This window comes from Misgurnus anguillicaudatus, chromosome 17, assembly GCF_027580225.2.
Source record: "Misgurnus anguillicaudatus chromosome 17, ASM2758022v2, whole genome shotgun sequence".
NCBI classification, from domain to species: domain Eukaryota; kingdom Metazoa; phylum Chordata; class Actinopteri; order Cypriniformes; family Cobitidae; genus Misgurnus; species Misgurnus anguillicaudatus.
This window is the reverse complement of record NC_073353.2, coordinates 9,332,432-9,359,803: the sequence shown is the minus strand read 5'-3', so window position 1 is coordinate 9,359,803 and position 27,372 is coordinate 9,332,432. Positions and strand designations below refer to the sequence as shown.

General features: G+C 36.0%; 1 protein-coding gene across 1 annotated transcript; it reads right to left on the bottom strand.

The window, feature by feature from the left end:
* Positions 1 to 3,128: 3,128 nt before the first annotated feature.
* On the bottom strand, positions 3,129 to 27,296 carry dnajc15 (DnaJ (Hsp40) homolog, subfamily C, member 15). The gene is made up of 6 exons (XM_055214770.2): positions 27,140 to 27,296; positions 26,470 to 26,521; positions 24,013 to 24,086; positions 18,847 to 18,923; positions 12,592 to 12,662; positions 3,129 to 3,534 (listed from the first exon to the last, which is right to left on the bottom strand). The coding sequence occupies exons 1-6, from the start codon at positions 27,242 to 27,244 to the stop codon at positions 3,464 to 3,466; spliced, it is 450 nt and encodes a 149-aa protein (XP_055070745.2). The 5' UTR covers positions 27,245 to 27,296; the 3' UTR covers positions 3,129 to 3,463.
* Between the last annotated feature and the right edge of the window lie 76 nt (positions 27,297 to 27,372).

Sequence of the window (27,372 nt, the reverse complement as noted above, 5' to 3'; positions counted from 1 at the left end):
AACTATTTTAAGTTGAGCATTTTTTAAAGTGCACACATTTTTGAAAGGAAATCAACCCTGATAGAGCGAGATCTGCAGTGAACAGATTTGCTCAGGAACTCCATGCTGGTTTCACAGTGAGCACACAGGCCAAAAATATCTGCTGTCATAAGGGGGTCAAAGCAGCACAACCCAACAAACAGTGCAGTTGGACCATTAGTGTAACTTCCGTCTGAATCACAGCTTAAGAGTTTATCGATTATATACATATATAAAGGCAGCTGCTTAAATCCAATATTCCCTGGACAAAATGATAAAGGTAAGCCATAGTACCCATACACTCACACAGATGATTCGCTAATAGCGGGTCTCCCTCATTACACGGCATTAAATGTAAGAGGACATTAAAAGCAAATATTTATAAGGTTGCCACTTCACTATGCTATACAAGCTTTCACCTACAAAGATAAGAGCTTCATAAAATCCAGACTTAACCTCATGCTGCAACGCTCAAATAAAACATTTGGTAAACAAATCGGGTCGATCCAAGTCCTTTCCTGACATCATTCTTTCAGCAGTGGTTGAGGAATCTACTTTTAAACTGTACTGTATAAGCTACAAGCTACTTATCAGTAAAAGTAAATATAGAGCCAAGCAACCCAACTTAGATTTTTTTTACAATAACATTACTTTATAAATAACTGAATATAATTGATAATAAAGAATGTTTTAAGAAGGATTTGGGGTTTAAAATGTAATGCAATACAATTATGATTTTAGTATTGTTTTAGTTTGTGAAATACACAATACATATTTATCTCAAACTGACAGCTGACAAAAAAACCTTTTAAATGACTTATTTCAACATTTTTTATAATAATTATGAATCGTTATTAATATAATTAAATCACGTGGTTTGATAAACCAGTAAGTATAGAAGTATAATAAAATGTATATCTGGATTTTTTTCCTGTTTGATTGGCAGATGCAAAAGCAGTGGCGCAAACACAACGTTGGTGTTCTTTGGTTTGTTACAAAACTGTGGCAGAAAAGATTGGATTTTGGAGTAATGAGAAACACGATTCATCACTGCACTTAAAATAGAAATAGACATTAGATAAAGAAGCACGAGAGAATTAATTTAAAATGGCTTACTTGTTTTCGATGCAGACAGACAAATCTTTGGTTTGCACAGATTACATACTAACGTTTAAAGAGCACCTATTTTATTGCTAAAACAACGTTACTTTGTGTATTTGGTATTATACAATGTGTTCACGTTGTTTATGATAACAAAAACACACATTATTTTCCAAATACCGTACATTTTTGTGGCTCCAGATTTTTTCCTGAAACACACGGATTTGAAAAGCTCTGTGTCCCTGATTGGCCAACTAATCTGTCCTTGTGATTGGTCTGAATACCTCTGACATCAGCCGGAAATGTGACGCTCCTTACCATGTTTTAAAGATTCGGTCACAATGCAATGTTAACAGGTGTTAGTTTACAGGCTGTGAGGTCAAGCAGGAAGAATTATAATAATGTTGGTCTTGTCTACATCACCAATCCCAGGAAGTAAAATGTTGCCTACAATCTGTGTGCTTGTTGTAGTCCAAGAAAAGAGATTTACGTTGGAAACGATAAATCGTGCCATCATTTATTGTGGGGTATGTAACTTTTGTGACCTTTGGTCATTTTTTGAGCGCGATGCTAATGTTCTAATCAGATTCAATGGATTATGCTAAGCTATGCTAAAAGTGGTACCGCCAGACCCGGAGATCGGCTGAATGCGTCTCCATCACGAACATTGAGTGTTTCGAATTTACCCCTCAGGAATGAGAAACTTCAGTCCTGGAGGGCCGGTGTCCTGTAGAGTTTAGCTCCAACTTGCCTCAGCACACCTGCCTAAAAGTTTCTAGTAAGTATGCCTAGTCAGACCTTAATTGGCTGCTACAGGTGTTTAATTATGGTTGGAGCTAAACTTTGCAGGACACTGACTCTCTAGGACCGAAGTTGCCCATCCCTGCTGTAAGTAATCATAAGATGAAAAAGGTATTTAAGTTAGTAGCATCGCTACTTGTAGTAAACTACTCCCCAACACTGCATACTGGTCCATCTGGAATGGCAAATGATCCAAGACAACATCCTTATTTGAAGCTCAAAAATCTGCTCAATACTGTGCAATGCATTGCAATGCGAAAAATTTCAGTGCTAATATTATTGTAATCAAACATTTTATATATATATTTAATCTTTATTCATGTGAACTGACAAAATCGGATATAAAAATGCTTTATTACAGCTGTCACTTACATGTAATACGGTCAATAACATAAGGTGCATCCCAAATCGCACACTTATGCACTATTCTATATTATTTTGTAGTATAAATTATATAAAGAATACTTATATTTGAAAATGCACTTGAAGGCACTTTAGGTACCCAGATGATGCATTCATTCACCCAGAACAATTAAGTGTGGTGTGGAGCACTGGACACTTCACACACTCAGTGGTCCAAGTTTTGCTTACATATAGCTTACATATAAAACACTGACATCAAAAGAACAATGAACAAATAGATTTTTATTGACTTGTATGTCATGCATTTGAGAAACCGGTTAAACTTTCGGTTAGTAAAAAATCATTAAGCATTCCATTTGTGATGATAATACTCCTGTAAAATTCATTTATTCATAGTGCGTAGTTTAAGTGCAGTGTGTAGCATGTCATTTGGACACAGCTATAGTATATTCAATATGCTATACATAGAAGCCAGTACCGAAATTCCATTGTGCATGTACCATTTGCCTCTCAAAGATATAAATGCATCCTAGACGTGATTTCTTTTTCAGTTTAATGCATGTGACTTCTGCTGCATTAATGCGTTATTGGTTTGTGCATCGTGTTGTTGTATCCTAACCTTCACATCAATCTCCAAAGACCTGACAAATAGCAAACGGCTATACATCAGCAGCCCGAGACGCGGCGTACAGAACGTCCCTCTGTTCGTTCCCAACTGCTCCACTACTGCATGGATAACTCTAATATGCAGACCAGACACGCATCTGTACTGCACGCATCAGCATAAGCCCAGAAGGAGGGAATGGTAGCGTGCCGACAGACACAAAAATACTCACAATGTGTCATTTGGATTTGTAAAACAGTTTATTCAGCAACCAAAACTAACATTTACACTGTGTGGTCCTTGTGGATTATAGGAAGCATTTTGTGTCTGTACACTGGATTTTCAAGTGGCCTCAAATAAATAAATAAAAAAAATCAAAAGATGGAGGATCTACTTTTGCCCAGTGGCATTCAAGTGGTGTTAAAATTCATTTATAGATAGAAATGAAGTCAATGCTGAGAGTTCACTGACATAACAGAAAAACACGGAGAAGAATGACGACTTGTGGAGGCTCATGGGTGAACTGGCAGCATTGAAGTAGATGTAACTCTGTTTGGGTAAATGAAGGCAGATGGGTCAACGCCGAGGGCCAGAGTCAAGCAGATCTTTTGCTTCATTGATCTTTGCCGCTATATATGGAGATCCACCTGCAGGAAAAGCAGCAGTTTACATGAGTATGTCATCAGTAATTTCTCTCTTTTGATTCTGCAGACACGTGTAACCTCCAAACTGTATTTCCAATGCATGCAATACATGCTGGTGCTCAGGACGACATGAATGCACTGACAATTTTGAACACATTTTGGAAATCTTTTTGCTTCCAATCACAGACTTCATGCCCCCGTCCGGGCATAATGATGGAAGCATAAATGTTTTATTGCTGGCAGTGTGATGGGCACACCTGGTGCCTACTGCACCGCTTACTATTTTCATCTTTCCTCTAGCGCATGATGTGTCCTAGATGTCCAGAATATAGTAATGAAGTTTTCTCAGCTTTTACCCAACATAACTGGAGATTAATAATGCATGCACATTATATTTTGGTAATGCAATGTCAATTCATATTGTTAAACTATCTATTACATGTTAGATGGCGTTTTCATAAAGAATTGGGTAATGGACTGATAAAGGTCTTACAAATTATATTTAAATTATTTTGCTGCTCATTGGCTTAACGCTAAAACACATTACACTGTAAGCACGCTTGTTTAAAAAAATGCTATTTTCAGTATGTTGGTACTTTTTTACCCCGTCATAGAGAAAATGTCCTGAATGAAATTCAGGTGTGTATTCTGTAATGTTTAACATCTGTATTCTAACACTATACCATTTTAGTTAGATAAACCGTAATGTTTGTAGCAAATGTCTGCTTGGATCATTGGTCTTCGACATACACTGTGTTTACATTCAGTGTGAATGATACACCAGGGATGTTTTCACCTTCAGTCAACCAAGTGCTGTATCTGCAATCTGAGATGACTCCCATTATAATCAACAAAGCCGCTTTGTGCATACAGTGCAAACAGATTAACTGACTCCAGTGGCGACATCCATTATGAACTGCTGTAGTTGTATCAAGCCAAGTCTCTGATGGGTTGAAACTTAAATGTCTTAAAGGAATAGTCTACTCATTTTCAATATTAAAATATGTTATTACCTTAACTAAGAATTGTTGATACATCCCTCTATCATCTGTGTGTGTGCACGTAAGCGCAGTAGCGCGCTGCGACGCTTCTATAGCATTTAGCTTAGCCCCATTCATTCAATGGTACCATTTAGAGATAAAGTTAGAAGTGACCAAACACATCAACGTTTTTCCTATTTAAGACGAGTAGTTATACGAGCAAGTTTGGTGGTACAAAATAAAACGTAGCGCTTTTCTAAGCGGATTTAAAAGAGGAACTATATTTTATGGCGTAATAGAACTTTTGGGAGTACTTCGACTCGCCTGAAAAGTCCGCTCCCCTTCTCCCTCTCATAATGGGAGAGGTAGGGTGTTACTGCGCCGAGTTGAAGTACTCCCATAAGTGCTATTACGCCATAAAATATAGTTCCTCTTTTAAATCCGCTTAGAAAAGCGCTACGTTTTATTTTGTACCACCAAACTTGCTCGTATAACTACTCGTCTTAAATAGGAAAAACGTTGATGTGTTTGGTCACTTCTAACTTTATCTCTAAATGGTACAATTGAATGAATGGGGCTAAGCTAAATGCTATCGAAGCGTCGCAGCGCGCTCCAGCGCTTACGTGCACGCACACAGATGATAGAGGGATGTATCAACAATTCTTAGTTAAGGTAATAACATATTTTAATATTGAAAATGAGTAGACTATTCCTTTAAAGAAGAGACAACACACTGAACTGTATGTAGATTTTAAATGTAAATAATAAAAAATGGACTTGATGAGTGATAATGTTTAAATACTGTTGCCCATGACCCATCTAACATCTTTGTAAAAACAAAAAAACAAAACTCCAAAATGTGTATTTATTGCAATGAATTTACAGTAATGATCCAGAATAAAATAACAACTGAGAATGATTCTTGTCTAATAAAAAACCTTGTGCAAAAAAGAGATTATTTCTGTTAAACTAAGACAACAGTACTGTAACAAAATTGACCTTGACCTGGTTTAAAGGACTCACAAAAAAATCATCCACTCTTCAGGATTCACTTTGTACTCTCTCTCTCTCCTTCTCTCTCACCCACACACATGCACACACATGCACACGCACACACAAAGAAAGGTAACAGTGAAAAATTGGCAAACACACAGGAGAGTGAACAGGTAAGTAGCTGGGAGCAAGGATTGTGTGGAGTCTGCTAATCTGCTTCTTTGTCAAAGAGATTTAATTACACTTGTTGGGTTGTTATAACCCATTGTTGGCTAACAACAACAACCCAGCATAAAGTTATTTATAACCCTACAGTTGTGCCTGATTGAATTTATAAAAGCATTTAATTTATTTTATATAAACGATCAAAACGACATTTGCTAAAAAATAAATGAAAACCAATTCAACACTCTTCTCAATGTAAAAGCTTGCCGTTGGCGCTCATTAATGGGCTATGGTACATGGAAGGTGAACGCAAATGGAAAATCTTTGACATCTCTGATGAGTAACAAAGTCATTTCTTATTTGAATGGTGTGGAATGTCACAGTGAGATTTAAGGAGTAGCATATAGACCTTTTGCGAGTCGACGTCACAGTAACGTCACGCGCGCATGTGGTGGCAGAAAAACAGTGGAAATGAATGAGACACGAGTGAAACGAACAATATAACTCACTAGAAAATGTCTTGTTGTGCTGTTGAGTGTCAGAATAGGAATGCCAAAATAGATGACCTTCATTTTTATAGTATGCTGTCGTCCAAGACGCCATTTGAAGATAAACGTAGGTGTTTATGTTTGCAATAAGCCCTCAACCGGACAGACTGGAGTGATGAAATAATCTGAAAATCTTTTAATCATTTGAATAGAAAATAATTAGAGAAGATATCCGGTTATCTGTCGAAGTCTGATCCTCTATGTGTCTCTTATAGCATTTTTATCACGTTACGTTTATAATTTATTTAGAAAGATTAAAGATTTGAACGAGTTCATAATATTAATAATAGTACCATTTATTAAAGTTTTCATTTTTTTCGTTTTCAATTACTTCTTTGTACCTTATATCTTAGCCTATGTCTTCTTCCTGTTTGTTCTAAATGATGATGTTTACTAATAAATATAAACATAGCACACACACACACACACACACACACACACACACACACATGATGTAAAGTGTTAATAATATATAAACAGGCCTATACAAATTTATTTTGTATGTAAACATAATAGTTTTAGAACAAACACGTAGGCTATAAATATAAGGAAGAAATTGAAAACAGGAAATGATGAAATATTTAATAAATGATATTATACAGAATACATTGCTCTTATAAGTACGTCAGCGATTCATAGTGTAAAAATAATTGATTTACCAATAAAGAACAATACATATACATTACATACATGCACACAATTAGTAGCCAAGCCATTTAAACTTTTAATTTATTTAAAAAATAAACGTAACTTGGTAAAAATGTTATAAGAAACATAACACTTAAGAGAAATATAGGGGAAACAGACTTCTACAGAACACTGGATCAATAAAAATCACAGTTTAATGCTAAAACACTTCACACCCCGGTTGCGGAGCTGTCATTCTGCCACCAGTTGGGCTCCGCCCACAAAAAAACGTCATCTCTGTTTGCAAACACACAAATGGTCTATACAGTATTGTGTAGGGATGGACCGATAAATGCAGATATACACTAATAGTACGTGGCCGATTACTATTCTGAATCACACAGGCGATACTATTCACAGCTATTTCATGTACTACGGCTTTATCAATAAACTGAAAAACTAAGCCGAGGAAGAAGACCACCAGTTTAAGATTCATTTTTAAAAAATTGGGTTGTTTTTTTGTATTGAAATTTATATATTTTTCTTTGTATTAAAACCTTTAAAAGTCGTTTTCTTTGAGTCATGAAAGTAATATTAGCAGACCTTTAATTGCTGTAAATGGTTGGCCTTCATGATCAGTGTAATCTCAAAGAATATGCAAGATAAGGTTTGTACTGTAAAAATACTTTATTTGTAACAAACAGGAGATAAAGAATTTACAAACGTTTGGAAAGCCGAAACGTTTCAGCACTCGGACAGCACTGTGAGTCATCTAATGTGTCATAATCGGTCCTTATTTATGTCCAAGAGACTCAATCATAATCTTTAGTGATGCACCGATGTATCGGCAGAGAAAGGCAGATACCGATTGTTTATTAATTAACTGCATAAAGATATACATTATATGTAAAAAATGAGTTAATGTTATTAATAAAATAAATGATGAATAGCAAAAACCACCTTTGAAGGTTGTTGTCTTATTATATTTGTTTTAGCTTAATTTGTGCCTCTCTTATTATGTTGGTCAGTTGAATGTTAAAACATATCCAATCCATGTTTAGTAAAAATAATTTGATGCAGAAATAAGCTAGCTAATAGACCAACTGTATAGTATTGTATACATGTGTTTAATGTCGGCATCGGTATCGGACAGAAGTTGTCTGTTTAAATCGGTATCGGCCCAAAAAAAATCCTATCGGTGCATCCCTAATAATCTTTTACATTTTAATCCTTTAATTTTTTATATTTAAAACATTTGTGTGGTGCTGCGCATCCATGTGAGTGTTAAAGCAACACTAAATAGTTTTTGCTATTTGCTCCCCCTACAGGTTAGAAGCGGACTTGTCCATTACCGCTGTTGTAAATACTGCAGCATAGCTGGCTCTGATTGGATTGTAGGTCTGCCGTAAAGCAAGTTTTTGTAGTTTTCACTCAAACTACAGGACCGCGACCCGACGGTTGGAAATTCTTTAGTGCGGTTTTGGCCGATAGAGGGCTGCAAAGCGAATGTGAAAGTGCCGTTCACCCTGTTTCGAGTTGATGAACGACTGAAACTTTTTTGGAAACGTTATTTTAAGGTAAAAAAACTAATTTGGTGTTGCTTTAGTTTAAGCAAACGTGCGTTGTCGTCCCATTTTTAAGCACATATTAATAACACGATCATTAAATAACAAAAACAATATTGCACCATTGACTTTAGACCAGGTTTTAGTTGGTCAATGGCGTAGTCTATTTAAGTGGCCTCAAAACAGCAACGCACCAACAATGCGCCTGAACACACCTCATTTTCAGACCAGAACGCTCATCGGCGCAAAATTGGGCGCAAATACATTTGCTATTTAAACAACGTGGTGCTAAACGGGTTCAAACTAGCAAAAGACACCTGCATCGCGCATTGCACCGGGAGTATGATAGGGCCCCATGATTCAAGGCTCTGACATACACTAGAGGACGTCGCGCCATGTATGTAAAAATCAGATTATTATACATAATGGAACAGACATCGGTGCCACCTGCGCCCCAGAGTACCATACAGAGTATTAACATTAAATACCATCATATTTGTTCAAACTCTAAAGCATATTTTGCATCTGGAAGTGGACTTTGCCTGACAAAGCTATTGAATTTGCACGTCCGGTGTGCGATACCTGCAAATTGTCTGTGCGATACCTGCAAATTGTCTGACATGTGATGCAAAATAGCGCAGGCCAGCACTAAATAAAAAGGGACGATTCGTTCGATTCAATATGAATCAGCCCAACTTTCTTTCTCAATAAGAAAAACAAACACCGTAAAGACAACAGTGCTTGTCATTTCATGGGCTTTTAATACATCACACCGCTCCACTAGTACAACAAATGGCCCAGGTGCCTTGCACACCATTATTAACAGCACTGTAATAAAGGATTTCTCAGCAGAGCTGGAGGATGGGACAAATATGGCACACGTTCTCTGCTGGATGTCCTCTCTGCAGTCTTATCGCTTCTCTACAGATAGAATCACAGAGCCCATCGCTTATTTCACAGTGAGTAATAGTGCTGTACAGGAGCAAACAAGAGCTGACACACACACACACACACACACACAGCAACCCTGAGCACTGTGACAAATACACCTGAAGAAGGGAAAAACCAGAGAAAGGCAAGGTGAGGCCATTAACCTTGAAGAGAAATACACGGGGAACGCGATGACCAAGAAAAATAAAGACCCGCTCAAAGAGTTTATTGGTTGAGACGTCGCACTTAAAAACACCAGGGCAAAAACGATTTTGCAGACAATTGTGGAGCACAACCCATACAGCAAAAAAATACATGTCTCTGGCCAAAAATATGTTTTAAATTATGCTGGATACATAATAAGCTTTATTAAATATATTTTTGAATTTGAAAATATATACCCTGTGTCTCAATTCGTTCCCTAGCTCCCAAGGTCGTGAATCAGTATATCACAGGTTAGGCACTGGTAAGGACCCTAGCTCACTTGACATTGGGACAATGTTCACTTATTTTTCTGTCACGTGGCTGCTTAAGCGCGTTGTGATCACTCACAGCTGTTACTCATCACCAACCGGCAAAACCAATATCTCTCTGACTAAATTTTAAACAGCACATTGTGATAAACGCTGTCATTATTCTCTTACATATCCATGCATAAAATTGGAGGAATATAATTAGGCTACATGTTAAATACATATATTTTTTTAACATTTTAAATAAATATTATTTTAAATATTGAGTAGATTGTGGTCCCTTACTGTCTAGCGATGTGTGTTTATGTTAAAAACTTTATAAAAGTTATGTCACATTTCATTAAGTTTATATTATGATATATTTAAAAATTTATTTTCAGGGGTAATAAATAATTTCTAATTTTACAACCCATATGGCAAAAAATATAAATGTTTGTTTAAAATGTATAGGTATGTATACATACACAAGTAAAAAATTATAATTATATTTTTGCAGTTGAAAATATATTTAAACATGATGTTTACAGCTTTGTAACATAAAATTTTTCCCCAATGCGACATGAATAAAAATGCTTTAAAACATATTTATTTTTAAAATACATTTTTTTTAAATGGCCAAAACAAATATCGGAGAAAAATACATTTTTGTAAACATATTTCAGCACATATATTTTGCAATATATTTAAAATTATATTTTCTTGCCATATGGTAACCCAATACATTTTGGCTCAATCATTCAAAATTATTTGAGTTAGATGGAGTTTGATTTATTCATAAATGTACGCAAGCAACACACACATCTCTGCTACAAATGTTTGTGGAACCTACCGTTCTTATACAATTATACTGAAAGTGATCAATGCTACAACTTACACCATACGTGAGGTTAATTATAACACACAGAGGGTTTGTTGTAACCAGTGTTGGGTAAGTTACTCAAAAAAAGTAATTAATTACTAGTTACTAATTACATCTTCAATCATGTAATTAGATTACTTTACAAATTACGCTCTCCAAAAAGTATTTGATTTCTTATTACTTTCTAAATCCTATTTAGAACATGATACAAGGATAGGCTTGAAATGGCACGAAGAAATAATATATAAAAGTACATCAATTATTCTGGTCCCACTTTAGGGTCCAATTGTCTCTATTAACTAACTACTAACTACTTTTGCCTCAATATACCCCAACTACTGCTTTTTAATACTAAACAAGTTGTTAATTTTAAGTATTGGTAGAAATGGGAAGGGTTATGAGAAGGTAAAATAAGGTTTTCCAGAATCAGGCATTAATATGTGCAATAAAGTATTAATAAACAGCCAACATCTCATTAATAATAATGCTAATAATCCACCAGTTAATAGTGAGAATTGTAAACTAAAACCATGTTAAATCCACTATTGTATTATAGTATACATAATTATTTTACAGTCCATACACAGTATTTAGTTACATCAGAAGTAACTGTAATTAGATTACAAGAAAAATAAGAGTAATCCCTTACATTACCTTTTTAAGGGAAAAGTAATTAAATTACAGTAACTAATTACTTAGTAAATAGTTACACCCAAAACTGGTTGTAACACTTGCTTGAAAATGTTTTTCTAAACACAAATAATTCAATACTATTCTACAGTATCTGTATACTAGAGGTGAATATTGTTTGTAAATGTATTGTCTATAATACGGAAATTATTGACAATTATTATAATTTTTTGTCTTAATAGTGCTGTTCATATGCATGGATGCATAATACAAGGATAGTTAAAGGCAGGGTATGATCTCTGAAAGCCAATGCTGACATTTGAAATCACCTAAACTTACACGCCCCTACCCCAATAGAATCTGGACCTTCTTATGATAGGCCCGCTCCACACATACGCAGCCCAGGCAACAATGTCGGTTAGTAGACACACTCCTTACTGCTGATTGGCTAAAGTGTGTTTTGGTACTTGGCCCGACTCCCATTTCCAAAATGTTTTTCAAAAAGCAAGCACACTGCCTTTAAATCCTTCATCTACAAAACGTTTGTATTGTATTTTTTGATTATTTCAACTAACATAGTATTTACAGTTAACATTTTAAAATTAAAGGTATTTATGTTTTCATTTCTTTATCATTGTATACTTGAGGCTTAGTTACTGTAACTAACCCAGCTGTGTTAAAAAAAAGTCAATCCCAGCTATCATTTACTTGTGTTGCTGACATGTTTCAACATGACCGTGTTAAGATGATATAAGATTGGATTTGGTGACTTATACACCTAAACAGAGAATAAAAAACATATGATGAAGAAATATAATTTTGTGCCTCCAAAACTATCATATAATAAAAACGCATTAAAACCTTTAACAAATTCACAGAAGATCGTCTCTGACAGTAAGACCAAAAGCACAGAATTTGATAAAATATTCTTATGCGTGTTGACTATTGCAAAAATGTAATAGATACAGACTAGGACTAGGATACATCCTGTCAAACTATGTTTTAATTATTGTCAAAAGGGTTAAATTTTTTTTACATATAAATACATTATCAGTTATACTGCCCAGTGTTTTATTCATTTCTAATGTAGGATGTTTTACTATAGGCCAGCCCTGCAGCGAGATAAGCCATCTGTAAACAATTTGTAATGACAATGTTGTTCAAATCAATACTGTAATCAACACCACCTCTCAATTTGATGCCAAAATTTGAGCTATGGGCCGCAGAGATGAATCTGAAAGTTTCTGATTAAAACACAGCCGTCTCAGCATGACAACCTGAACTACTGACCTTTATCTGGATGATTTAGGACCATGATCTTCCTGTGGGCTTCCCGTACCTTTGCCTTTGTGCTAGTCGGACTGTAAAACAAAACAGAACATTTAGAAAAGGTCTACGTCGCCATCTAGCGGCCAAAGTCTGAACTGCTGTATAAAATAGCACAACAATGATAAACACCAGACTGATGTGGTTGTATTATGTGTCATTGATACAGGGACAAAAGATTATACATCAATAATAATGAATCAGGTCCTTGGATCTTTCACTTTCTTACACAATGAATTTTTATTCATGTTACTCAATGGCCTGGTTTCATGGATAAGGCTTAGCTAAAGCCAGGAAAAGGCCTTAGTCAAATTAAGGTGTTTAGGCGTCTATTACAAACATGCCTTAGAAAAAGACGTTACTGGTGTGTATCTTGAGACAAATTATGTTCAGTTGAGACCGCTCAAACATGTGTTTTCCATGTATCATTTTGTATAAAATGTGTTTAATTTATATTGACAAATTTGCCATTGACATTTTTTTGGAAATAAACAGAGATGAAATAAAACCGATTTTCATCTTCTCAAAAAAAAAAAAAATGTTAACAACATATCAACACTCTTAACCAAACAATTTCATTACAATTATTGTTACAGGCGTGATATTCTGATGTTGTTTAATTAGTTTGTCTATAGAAATGCCTGACAGTTTTCACAAGAAGCACAGTCAAAGATATTACCTGTATAAAATGCATCTATAATTTAACTCTTTCTTCTGTCAGCGTACAGTAATGTTTCTTTTAGAGGTCCACTGTGTAGATTTTTAGCGGCATCTAGTGGTGAGACTGGGAATTGCAACCAATGCTTAGTCCCACAGCTCACCCCTTTCTTTGGAAATGCATAGAAAAGCTATGGTAGCCATCACAGAAAAAAACATGTCATCGTCTGAGACAACGTAGTGAAAATGAACTCTATAAAACAGGTTGTCCATTAAGGGATACTGCAGAAATGTGGTGGCACTTCCATGAAAGGGTGTATGTGGTGTATGTAGATAAAAACGGCTCGTTTTAATATAATTAAAACAATACAGTTTATTTTGTAAAGTCTTTATACACCACTAATATAGTAACGTACAATCTCATAAAGGATTATTAGGAACACCTGTTCAATTTCTTATTAATGCAATTATCTAATCAACCAATCACATAACAGTTGCTTCAATGGATTAAGGGGTGTGGTCCTGGTCAAGACAATCTCCTGAACTCCAAACTGAATCTCAGAATGGGAAAAAAAGGTGATTTAAGCAATTTTGAGCGTGGCATGGTGCCAGACGGGCCAGTCTGAGTATTTCACAATCTGCTCAGTTACTGGGATTTCACACACAACCTTTCTAGGGTTTACAAAGAATGGTGTGAAGGGAAAAACATCCAGTATGCGGCAGTCCTGTGGGCGAAAAAATGCCTTGTTGATGCTAGAGGTCAGAGGAGAATGGGTCGACTGATTTAAGCTGATAGAAGAGCAACTTTGACTGAAATAACCACTCGTTACAACCGAGGTATGCAGCAAAGCATTTGTAAAGCCACAACACGCGCAACCTTGAGGCGGATGGGCTACAACAGCAGAAGACCCCACTGGGTACCAATCATCTCTACTACAAATAGGAAAAAGAGGCTACCAAATGTTGCCTGGTCTGATGAGTCTCCATTTCGGTTGAGCCATTCAGATGGTAGAGTCAGAATTTGGTGTAAACAGAATGAGAACATGGATCCATCATGCTTTGTTACCACTGTGCAGGCTGGTGGTGGTGTAATGGTGTGGGGGATGTTTTCTTGGCACACTTTAGGCCCTTTAGTGCCAATTGGGCATCGTTTAAATGCCGCGGCCTACCTGAGCATTGTTTCTGACCATGTCCATCCCTTTATGACCACCATGTACCCATCCTCTGATGGCTACTTCCAGCAGACTAATGCACCATGTCACAAAGCTCGAATCATTTTAAATTGGTTTCTTGAACATGACAATGAGTTCACTGTACTAAAATGGCCCCCACAGTCAGCAGATCTCAACCCAATAGATCATTTTTGGGATGTGGTGGAACGGGAGCTTCGTGTCCTTGATGTGCATCCCACAAATCTCAGTCAACTTCAAGATGATATCCTATCAATTTGGGCCATCATTTCTTAAGAATGCTTTCAGCACCTTGTTGTATCAATGCCACGTAGAATTAAGGCAGTTCTGAAGGCGAAAGGGGGTCAAACACAGTATTAGTATGGTGTTCCTAATAATCCTTTAGGTGAGTGTATTAGATTTCATTTCTGTCCTTCTAAAAGTTACAGGATGCCCCTTAAAAATAGCACAGTTCTGCTTTTAGTTTAATATACATTTTAATCCATATCAAGTGTTGAGTTACAGTCTGAAGACAGGTGGTTTTGGGCTATATAGGCAATCGTGTTGCTGTATTCTTAGAGACATAGAAATCTTTATTTTTCATCCTAGTGTTCATTTAAAAGGAGGGTTAAGCAGTATGAGTCAGAACTGAACAGACAGAAGTGATGATTAGAAGATACACAGAGGAGTTTATACACAGCACTAAAATCCTCTCATGTCTGAAAGCATCTGTAGGAGTGGGCGTAAGAGAGGGTTAATTAAAACACTGTGAACAGTGGATTATTCCAGAATCTGATGATGAATCTGACCGCCTTTGTCTGTACAATCTGTTTCTCTAAGAGATGTGTGGTCTAAACCTTTCATAATGCACTGTAAAACCCGACCGAAGTTCAAAGTACTCAAAACTTTTGTGGAAATCGATTACCAAAAAGATTTAAGTAAACCAATTTAAAAAATTTAAGATAATAATATTTATAAGTTATAATTAATATAAACTTAAAGTTTATATTTCATTGTATTTAATATTTAAGTACACTATACTTAAAACAGCTGTTTTACCATAAGATGTGTTTACCATTTATTTTTTGTTCATGTGTATGTAAGTGTGAAGACATTGCACTCAGTGCTGGCATTGACCTCACACAGTCATTGTTTATATGATAAAGCAAACTCTTCTAAATCTCCAACATAAATAAATGCTTAACACTATTGAGTCTCTCTCTTTACTGAAAACCACATAAAATATTCTCTTTCTTAGACTCTTTCTTACCTAACTGGCAAATTTAATGACATAAACCTCATCACAACCACTAAAAGTTTGCAATTACTGGCAGTGTTTGTAAAAATGACTCTTCGGTATTGTAATGACTGTTTGGAAGTTATAAGCAGTGGCGTGTTTACTCTATTGCGTGCTTTGTGCGGGGCCCCCTACTGGCCACAAGCGGTTAACTCTTTTAATGACACTTTTGACATTGCCCAGATAAATAGAAAAAAATCAATGGACAAAAAGACGACTCTTGCTTAAAGGGGACATTCACAAAACTTTTTTAAGATGTCAAAAAAACCTTTGGTGTCCCCAGAGTATGTATGTGAAGTTCTAGCTAAATAGATAATTTATTATGGCATGTTAAAATTGCCACTTTGTAGGTTTGAATGTGCAGTTTTTGGGTGTGTCCTTTTAAATGCAAATGAGCTGATATCTGCACTAAATGACAGTGTCGTAGTTGGATAGTGCAGATTAAGGGGCTGTATTATCCCCTTCTGACATCACAAGGGGAGCCAAAATTTCAATGACCTATTTTTCACATGTTTAAAATAATCAGTTTAAAATAAATCCAGTTTATATGTGTCTAACTTAATTTTATATACACAATATTATGTTTTGCAATTCAAAGGAAAACCTTGTGTTGGGGCATGGCGGGCCCAAGGTCCTTGGACTTTACTTAGGGGACCCAAAATGGTAAACACGCCACTGGTTATAAGTAAGAAATTTGAGTTAGCTGAGTTCATTGAGTTCCACAAACTCAAATAAAATTAGTCAAAGCGTTGAAATCGTTGAACACGCATAAAACTTTCAGTTGAATAAAGAAGTGATTACAACTTTTTTCACTATTTTTTTGCTATCAAATCACAACACACTCAACAAACTACATAATCAGAACTCATTACGTATTTCTGAAGCATAGACTTCATAAAACAAGAAAGACGTCAGCCTGTTTTGGAAACAGTGAAAACAGCGGTTTACAGATAAGTCAATTGTGTGAAAAATACAGCGTTTTTTTACATGTGAAACATGAACACATGTTATATTGCGCACTGCAAAATACAATCAAAGCTTCAAAAACACAGAAAGAACAGGACCTTTAATTTAAAGGTATATGTCTGAATATTTGGAATTAGTTTAGAGTAAAGAAAAATAATTGTGCACTTGATTTAAAAAAAAAAAAATGTGAACAGATCATGACATTATCTATTTACTTAGCATTATAATAAAGTCTTCTAAAGCCATACAATAGCTTCGTAATCAACATGAAATCAAGCTTGGAAATATTATTTGTGTGCATGTTCAGAATGCAAAAAAATGATGCTCTAAAGCACCACGCCAATCTTATTTTAAAAATATTTAATGCGTTCTGACAGTTTAAGCAGTTGGATGTCTGACGTAGTATTTCGGGTTTGTACAAGTTTTGGAAAGTTTTTTTCAATCAAAAGATTTATTCGTAACAAATGGGCAATTTCAGTGCAGTAAGTACAGTGGAAGTCCTTATATGGGCACTTTACCTGGAATAGCGCGTGCAAACAACAGCCAAGAGCCGACACGAAATCATTGTCCCCAAAGAAGTGCACTTTTTAGCTTCCAAGGAACCCAGCATTATGGGAAAAATGGATATGTAAGGAATAATTGACGACGGGCCATTGAATTATAAGAAAATAATGCACACCAAGGTGGTAATGCGACACGACGCGAAATAATTCAAAGGACCGGAGTCAATCATTCCGCTTATACCACAGTTACCACAAACATTGCTCTGGTGCCTATTTTTAAGACATTTGAAAAGTTAGGTGTGCGGTTTACGGAAAAATAATCAACACCCATAGAACATTTCTCAGCCAATCAGAATGCAGCATTCAACAGACCCGTGGTATAAAGTTTGTTAATCCGGGGTAGCAGCGGAGCTGTGTGGGTGTGTTTGTTTAATGCTGGATTTTGTTAAAAGGGTCATAAGTCGCAGGCGGAAAGTAAAACTGCATTAAAGTTCTATGTTTTGTTGGCAATTGGCATGTAAATGCATATACTGTAAATGACACAAATATAGTGAATCATAAGTTATCCAGAGATAGTGAGAATGTTTGAATATATAGGATGTAATACTACTCTATAGTTACTCAGGATTAACTTGAGAAAAGCAGAAACAGCGTGTCTTATGTGAGCTTTAATCTTTAGGTTTTATGTCACTGACGCTTAACAACATTGGTTCTTGCATGTAACTAAAATTGGGCATGCCAGTTTGAACATGGCAATAGAAAAATGACATGAGGGGAAAAATATTGGTAAACCAATGCATGCATTTGAGATGCATTAATCATATGGTGTTTATAGAAACTTTTTAGATGTTGACTTTGAAATGTTGCTGCATGAAAAAACACAGCAAAAAGTTAGAAGAAACCATACTGGGCTCCATAGAAATTATAACAACATACAGATTTTTGGAAGAACTATTGCTTACAAAAAAATTATAATTTAACTTCAAGAAATCAAAGCACAAATTACATGCAAAGACCAGTTATTTCAGCTGTGTAAGATAGAAACCAAAGTCAAACTTAAGAAAAAGAAAAAATAATATAAAAACTATTATCCTGAATCAGTTTAAATCCCCATTTTATAAGCATGCATGTGGTTGACCGAGTTGACACTGGTTACATCTCCAAGGAACACTGGTTACAGTTCAGTTCAGTCTAATAAAAACATTAGTCCGGTTTGATTGACAACACAAACAAATGAGGCATGGGAGTATGACGCGAGCTTCGCCACACAGGATGTGACACGTACATGTACTGCAATGAGTCACACCTGGTGCAGGACCCTGTGAACTTCAAGTAAGGAAAATTTTAGAGCAAAATGCCCTCCTAGGTGGAGGGTGGTCCTCCCAAAAGATTACAAGGTCAGAGATGTGGCTGAGACTTTCTGTCATTAGATGGTACAGGATCAAAGTGATGACGAGGAGAGATGACGAATTAGTTCAGACCCCGGACTAAACCGCAAGCTCTTCTGGGAAGTTTAGTGATGTAGTGTGTGTGTATATACTGTAAAAAACCTTTGTTTTCCTCCATGACAACTCATAATGAGAGAATTCAGTATGAGAGTTAGTTGTGATTTATAGTCCACAATTACCTGATCCCAAGGATAAGACTGGCTTCCCGCCTGGACATCTTCTGCTCAAATCCACCTTTGTAGTATGCAGAGAATGTCTAGGTAGAAAAAAAACACACTGATTTCAGCATCCATTTTATCACATTATGTGAAGAACATCACATTAACCCCATAGACTGATGGACACCAAGATGCTTTGGCGCGGCTAAAAGCCTCCTGACCAACTTTCCAAGAAAAATTAGTTTGGGAATTTGGATCAATCTTTTTTCCTAAACAAAGTCAACGGGTCTAAGGCCGAGAAGTGTTAAGACCGTATATGAACTTCAGGTGGTTTTTCAGGAAGTTTAGCTTGGATTCTTGAAATCAGATTTTGCTGTTAAGACGTTTAGTTACAATATAGCCCTCACGAGAGAATCATGTTTACACTTGCATACGCTTCACTGATCTTTCATTTTGGGACTTTCCATGTTAAGTTCAACCATACATTATTAAAACCACATATTTAGGATCCAAAGGAGTAGTTCAGATTATTTAATTGTTTTAATATCATTTCTGTTCGGCCAATTTCCAAGCATCTGTCAAGCTAAAATACAAATGCATTTCATTTTCCTGTTTTATTAATGTCTACACTGTTTCTTTATCTCTCTACTGTTTGTTCTAATATGTTTAATCTTGCAAAAATACAAAAATGTGAAAAAGTATAATAAAATAATAAACATCAATTTTATCATTATTTAATACACAGCTCTTTAACCCTCACAAGCCCCGATTTTCCTGTATGCGTTAGAGTTCCTTGGGGGTAAAAATTACCCCAAATTAAAAGAGTGATTAGAAAAAATATAGACTTTTTTTATGATACAAATAATATATATATATATATATATTTTTTTTTTTGTTTGTTTACTTCCCATCTATACGCTAATGCTGTGTTTTGGGAGATATGAAGTACTTGAGTTCCCGTTTACCACTAAATTCCTCAACTACACCATTAGCTTACCTGTAAAATATCATTTTTTTAATGAATTTTTTTTATAAATTATTATCTAAATTTCATTTAAATTCCTTTTTTGATATTGATCTAGATGTTATGTGTTAAATTCAGTCATCTGGTGTTTAGAAAAAAACATAAAAGAATTACAGTTTAGGAAATAAATCATTTTGACCAGCAAAAGGGCCATAGAGACCCATTTATTTCACTGGATGTGGCCAACTGCTCAACATCACCACTTTAGTGTTACATTTTGTGAATTCGTGTATATATAAACATTAGAAAGCACTTTAAAAACAAATATTACATATTGTAGATTTATTGTAGTTTGCATTTTGAAATGTCTGTTTTTAGAAAATGCCACAGAAATTTGACTGAATGTAAGTGTGTGTGTGTCTGTGTGCACACACACGTGTGTACCTGGTAATTATCACGTTGTGGGGACTAATTGTCCCCACACAGATAGGAATACCAGTGTTTTTGTGACCTTGTGGGGACATTTTGATGTCCCCATGAGGAAACAAGCTTATAAATCAAACAGAATGATGTTTCTTGAAAATGTGAAGTAGTAGAAGGGTTTCTGTGATGGTTGGGGTTAGGGAATGGGGTAGGTTAGGGGAATAGAATATACAGTTTGTATGGTATAAAATGCATTACGTCTATGGAATGTCCCCACAAAACATGGAAACCAGAATGTGCGTGTGTGTGCCTATAGTGTAAAAAAGTCACAAAATCTTATTCCACTGAGATGAAGGAAACATGTTTTTTAACTAAAGAAAAATGGCTTGGGGGTAAGATTGACCCCACGGGACTTATTAGGGTTAAAATGGATGATTCTGATTGGCCAGTCGCGACATTTCAAGGTTCGTTCTTTTCAGATAACTACAACTCAAGCTAATAACAGACAGTAACCCGAATGCTGCAAATCATTTTGACAGGTACAGTTTAATATTACACAAAAGTAAATATAAATATATGTCTTTTAATAACATATCCGACATTATATTAGTGTGTTTATGACATTTGAACATCTTGTCTTATCTTAAAACCGGAAAGTAAACTTGTTTTCTTCACGAAAATTACTTACGAGGTAAATAGTTGTGTAATAACCGTGATAATGTATAGGCAGCAGGTTGTTATTGCGAAATAAGATACAAGTGATCGAATTGTAGGGCTTATTTCTGCTATAAAAACCTGCTGCTTATATATAATCCCTTACTTACTCATCCACATGACTTTCTTCAACCTTTTGCAATACAACAACAGATCATTGTGACAGCTGTTTGTGCACCAGTTAGGGCTGGGTAATACTAACCAAATTTCAAAATCTGTCAATTTTGGGATGGAGGTCAATATATGATAAATATCTTGAGGCAAGCCTCGTAAGATGTCACATCACTTTCATTAACCTGTTAGCCCTCATTCCATTTTCTGAACCCCCCCACAAAAACTGTCATAGCCAAACTAAAATAGATACAGTTTATGAAGTCTTTGCACTAAAAGCATAAGTTTGGTCTCATTTGAAAGCAGACACTTGGAAGTTTATTAAGAGGTGAACATTAGTTACTGTCATAATGAAAAAAGTTGTTATAGAGAGCTTAAATTATACTTTTTTATAAACTCCACCAAACATGTATGAAATATTGTTATGAAAATCTAAATGAAATTGGCCTTGGAGCAATCTAGAAATGCTCTGCAGTTAAAGCCACAGGTATGACCATGTTCTGTTTTAAATCTGAAGATGATACCTCTAAAACTCTGTATTTTATGAAATGTTTTTTAGACCCATGTCATGTAAATTTATTTAGAGAAAACAGCAAAAATGCTAAGCTAATGTTTGTTTATTTATATCTCACAACATCCTTTCAGTTTATTGTCCTATTGCTCCGTGTTTTAAACAGACTCATTAAATAAGCATCCGAATGAGTCATTAACAACTTTTAATCCTGGATATGGCTGTCTAAATGTTTATTTTATTATTATTATTAATAATTACTCATACATTTTATTTAGTGTTTTATTTCCTCCTTTTGTCTCAATTCACTTTCTTTTTATTAAAGTCCTTTCTTACAAAAAGAAACTTACCTTAAAGAAGCTTTACCAGTCAAAATTATTCCTAGAAACACATATCTCATATCTCCAGACAGCAGATGTTTACAGAACAGCTAGTACGTTAGCTTAGCATACCATCAAAACACTACAAATAAAAGCATTTATAATAAAACTCACATTATAACATCAAAAGTCGAGTGCTTAAACAATCATGCGTGATCTGATGTGGCTTTGGATCATAAAATAAGACCGAAAATAAACAATTTTATGTTATTTATGCTGTTAGCTTAGCATAGCATTATAATATACAGTACTGTTATAAAAATAATAGACATAGCGTTAAAAATACAGACAAACCATATATAATCTTAATCGTGTTTATTGTCTCCATGGTTTTCAAACATCAAAACATCTTTATTTACATGTTATTATAAAAACAGCGATCGCTCGTTGCAGGTCACTGTTCAAGTTCACGTCTGACTGACAGCTGCTGCTGAGCTGACTGACGTCTTATTCTTTCTATGAAAGTACATACCTACCATACCCATACAGATTAGACGGTATTGTGTCATCTTGTATTGCCAAGGACAAATTTCCGATATATTACCAAACCTTATATACTGCCCAGCCCTAGCACCAAAAAATGCCTTAAACTGGTCAATTCATAACAGTATTAGTGTTGGCCAATATTCTCCATAGTGAGATTGTACTATTGCAGCTTGTGAGATCACAGATACACTTCAACTTTCAACTTGGCAGGGAAATAGTTTTATTATTTATTTATTGATTATTATTTTAAGCATTTACACATGACATTTAAGCCACTGGTTTGGTTTACAAAAAAACAGAACCTGCTTCCTTTTAAGGGCATCTGGCAACACTGTGACAACCGCAACCATATTTAACATGATGCCATTAATCCGAGTGCGTCATTGATGCCCGGGCATGCTGTAAGGTACATGCATGCCAGGGAATGGGAACAACTCACTCATTGGTTTTAAACCACTTCCTCTAGTGCAAGGAAAAGTTGAGCTGTAAGCATTACAAGCTAAGGTGCGAGGTGAGCACAGTACAAGCTCAGGTAAGAGGAAGTCAAGAGTCATGCGCATTACAAGTTTTCTCTCATGCAAAGGAAAAGCCCAGAAGCTCTCTCTCGCAAGGAAAAGCATGGAGTCACAAGGGCAAACTATCGTCTATTGGCACAACCCAAAACAGTATGATGATATATGTCCATAAACGCATCATTTAGCAAGAGTGATTTTGAGTTATTTGGAAAAAGTGCCTTTGGAATGTCATGAGGGAGATACTGACAAAATTTTCATTTTTGGGTGAACTACTTTAATAATTAAACTGCCATTAAAGAATAACATCGGCCTGTGGCTTGCTTAGAAATCGTACACAGGATTAAGATCTGGCAGAACATCCAGAACATCATCCACAAATACATTTCAAAACACAAACATGGACAATCAGAGGATGAGAGGGGCGCTGCTATATCCCATTGAGGGACAAAGTTCTGTTTATTCCCAGCCCACAACATGGCACTTACTCATTTGTTACGAGATTCACCGAATGACAAAATGATTCACAAAACATTTTACTTCCAGTACTCAGTCATAAACCCAGTTTAGGTAAAGAAAAGTAAAGAAAAGTGAAGTAGCGCACCCAAAAATGAAAACCTTTCTCAGGTAAAGAAAATTTTTACACATGTGCCCAGGTGACAGGATGAATCAAAGCCATTGGAAACACCGCTCAAAGCAAGCACACATAGCCTTAAAGCTTTGGAAGAACTTAAATAAAACATGTTTACAAAAGTGCTCGCCATGAACTACGGTCAGGGTCTGTAAGACAGTGATGAATCAGCCCATCACCCCAAAACAGAGGCTTTAGTATGCCAACAGCGCATGCAACCAAAAGGATCAAGTTATGGAAGAGAACATGGAAAAAGTCAAACTTCACTGCCACAAATCAACGATTTCTCAAACTAGATTTGCTTATGATAAATGGACTTATTACAGTACGTGGAAACATTTCAGGGTCACTTTACAGTCAATGTGCAACTGCACAACAAAATCGTTTACATATGTTGCAAAATGTTGTGCGTTTTCTCTTTGCTTGTGCCGTTTTGATATTTAAGTGACACTTACCGCAGAGGGCACTTTCTTAGCCGCTTCTGTAATAACCTGACCCAGGGGTCTCCATAAATGGAAAGCATACCGACCTAAAAAAGAACAGAAGGAAAAAGAAGCTGATGGATTCAAAAGTGTGCCATCGGACAGCTGACAAATCACAGACTTAATTTCCAGGGTTAACAAAGTTGGTTTAGGGTGAAACCAAGGACAAAACCACATCTAGTCTTTTTAATACATGGTAAAGGTGAAGAAGCCTTTCAACTAGCCTCTGTATTTATTTGGTCAGAATGTTGGTGAACTGCCAACGGTTGTGGTTCAACTAAAGTAATACACTGCCAGTCAGCACTCAATTCACTTGTAATTCCTCTGAACGTCCAGTATACACTAAAAACCCATGAAAGGCTAAGTGAACAACAACATATTACATAAACGCATCGTAGGTGGAGAATTTATAAAAAACAAAAAGGAACTTTTCTGGATTTTGAGATGCAAACTTTATTTTGCTTTTTAGCAAAAAAAATTCATCTCCTTCTGCTGTAATCCAAAGCCCTGCCTTTTAACAGAGGAGACCACACACTGCTTCGGCTTTTGGCAGGAGAGCTGCCCCTTCGATGTACTGAAACGGGAATTAGTTTCCTTCCTCAAAGCGACTACAAGCACTTCTCCATCCTGACCTCACACAGATATGGGTGGAAGACTTGGAGACTAACAATGATTAACTTCAATGTAACAGTGGGGAGGAGGGCAGAAACACCTGCCAGAATAAAATCAAACGAAAACAGCCTGATGACAAGTCGGTTTGAATTATTTAGCCGCGTGTAGCCTTTTAAATGTCTCTTTGATTGTTCTAAGGCTAGAGGCGGCGTTGACCTCATTAACCAGGACCATCTGGGGGCTTGAATAAACACTTGCAATAAGGTGTTTTAACATCTCTCTTATCAACCTCACCTACATCTTGAGTACCTTCAGCATAAATCCCTTTCACACACGTGTTGACTCCAAAATAATGCTATGAAATTGCTACAGAGGGGCCCTTTTGTGTGAACGCAAACACGTCCTGGAATTGATCCCGGTAACGCTCCCTGAAAGGGGATCTAGAAATATTGCCTTTAACATTCCCAGGAGGACACATTCCCAGGAGGAATAATGCCACAAGGGGTGTGACTAGGCTTCGTACACATACTGCATTTAAATGTGTGGTCACTTCACAGAACAACTAGTTGTTAATGATGTATTTATTGACATGACAGGTCTCTCTGAAAAAAATAAATGCCTAGATAGGGAAAAGTCTTCTGTATGCGCAGTGCAGAAAAAAGTCAGAGGCATGAGCATTTACTGACTAGTGTTGCCAGATCTTGCACGAAAAATACAGCGAACAAGCAAATCCAATAATAAACCAAAACAAATTCAAATGCTATACCTCAAAGATCAAAATATTGGGATCGGCAGCTTCACACTTTAATAATACCAAAGACTTGATCGCTACATGAGCCAAAACCAATAAATGGTTAAACACCACAATGGTAGTTCCAAAAAGAAAAGGACCTGGCAACACGGCAAGACAGCGCTGAGAGAAGCAGCCTTACAAATGCGTACAACTCACAACGCCAAGATGGTGGTTTATAGCAAAAACACAATGATGTAATATTATTTTGGTCAAAGCTGTGAATGATAACCACACGAGACGGCAACACGTTGCTATGGTTACCTTTGTGTCAATCTTCGCAGTTTCAGGAGTGAGTCTTGTTCCGTACACAAATATAATGATCATTTAGAGTATTTACTCCTGCATTTAAATGCGGTTGTCACTCCCGAAAGTTTGCAAAGTTTGCGGGGCCATAGTGATGCCTTGTCGCAAAGTTGTTATTGTTCAGGTCTTTAAGTATGGATTTAAAATAAATGGTTTCTCCAAAGAGAAATCACAGATAATAAGCAAATTTGAGACGCTATGGAGAAAATCCACCAAAAACACAATTACACCTACATTACATGTCTTTACAGGATTTTTACAGGATGTGTGTGAAAGCATGCACAGATTCCAGAAAATCACTGGCGGTGTGAAAGAACCAAACAATCCCGGGCCAAATCCCAGAAACATTTTTTTTAAATCTGTGTGTGAAAAGCTTAAAAAAAGGTGACACAAATAAAATAAGGAATTAAGTATGTAAAGCATATTGTTTTTGGCTAAGAAACATCCTAACTGGCATGTAATTTTTTTTGTAAGTAACATTCCTTACACAAGAACATAAACATGCTTGGTCTAAGTGCACAGTTCTTTTTAAACAATCAGTATGTCGACTATGAAAGGCACGATGACTTATGGATTTAAATAAAAACCTTGGATTCCAGCCCAGAGCTTTAACCACTACACTAGACCACTATTATTACATAATGGGCTACATGTCATATGGTTTACTGACACAGGGATCTATGCATGAATGCATACACTGTAGTCGAAGCAGATGTGCTTACCTGCAAACCCTGCAGCAGCAACTCCCAGCCCGACTGCGATCAGTGTGCCACCCTAAAACACACACATTAAAAAAAAAACATTACGCCATCACAGAACAATCTTATATTATTAACAATGAACACAAAACATGCACCTTGTTAATAAAAAAAAAACATTCAGTATTATTCTAATGTAAATTTCCCAGCCCTTGTATGAACTCAGCAACTATTTTGTTCTGTATTAAAATGTATGGATTATTTGATTGATCAGACATTTACTCTATAGACTTCTGTCAGAAGAATGCATGTGAATTAAGCTATTAAAATGTAAACACCTGCCTGTCAAGTGTATAACCTTAAAACTTTAAGTTTACCAGCTACTTTTAATTTGTTAAATCTTTGGCCAACACCAAGAGTGTGTCTTAATGAACTTGTCTGTGAGGATGCCAAATAAGCTGAGAAATTACATAAAAGTAAAAGGGAAAAGGTCTGACAACTGTTGAAAAACTTCAGAATAAATTAAAATTAATTAAATAGCCGTGTCATGCCACTTTCAAACATTTTTAAACGAACGTCATAATGAACAGCAAGGTCAGAGAAACACTGTATACAACATTCGTGGCACAAGAACAGCACGTGATATTATTAATCGGTTGGTTTAAATCACGTTTCCATAGCAAAACTGACTCACAAATCGTTTATCGATATCTGTCACACTCGTAATGTTAGGTTTGGGTGAATATTCAGCATGTCTCATGTAATCCCCGTCCATCATTGCTCTACCGGTGCTCGCCATGCTTATGCAGGAGAGAGTGCTACGGTAAGACAAGAGGGACAAATGTTATACGGGGTCGTGCGTTTTCAAAATAAAGAAGTTCAAATTCTAATACCTCACAGCTTAATGCACCTGTCATGTATAAACCG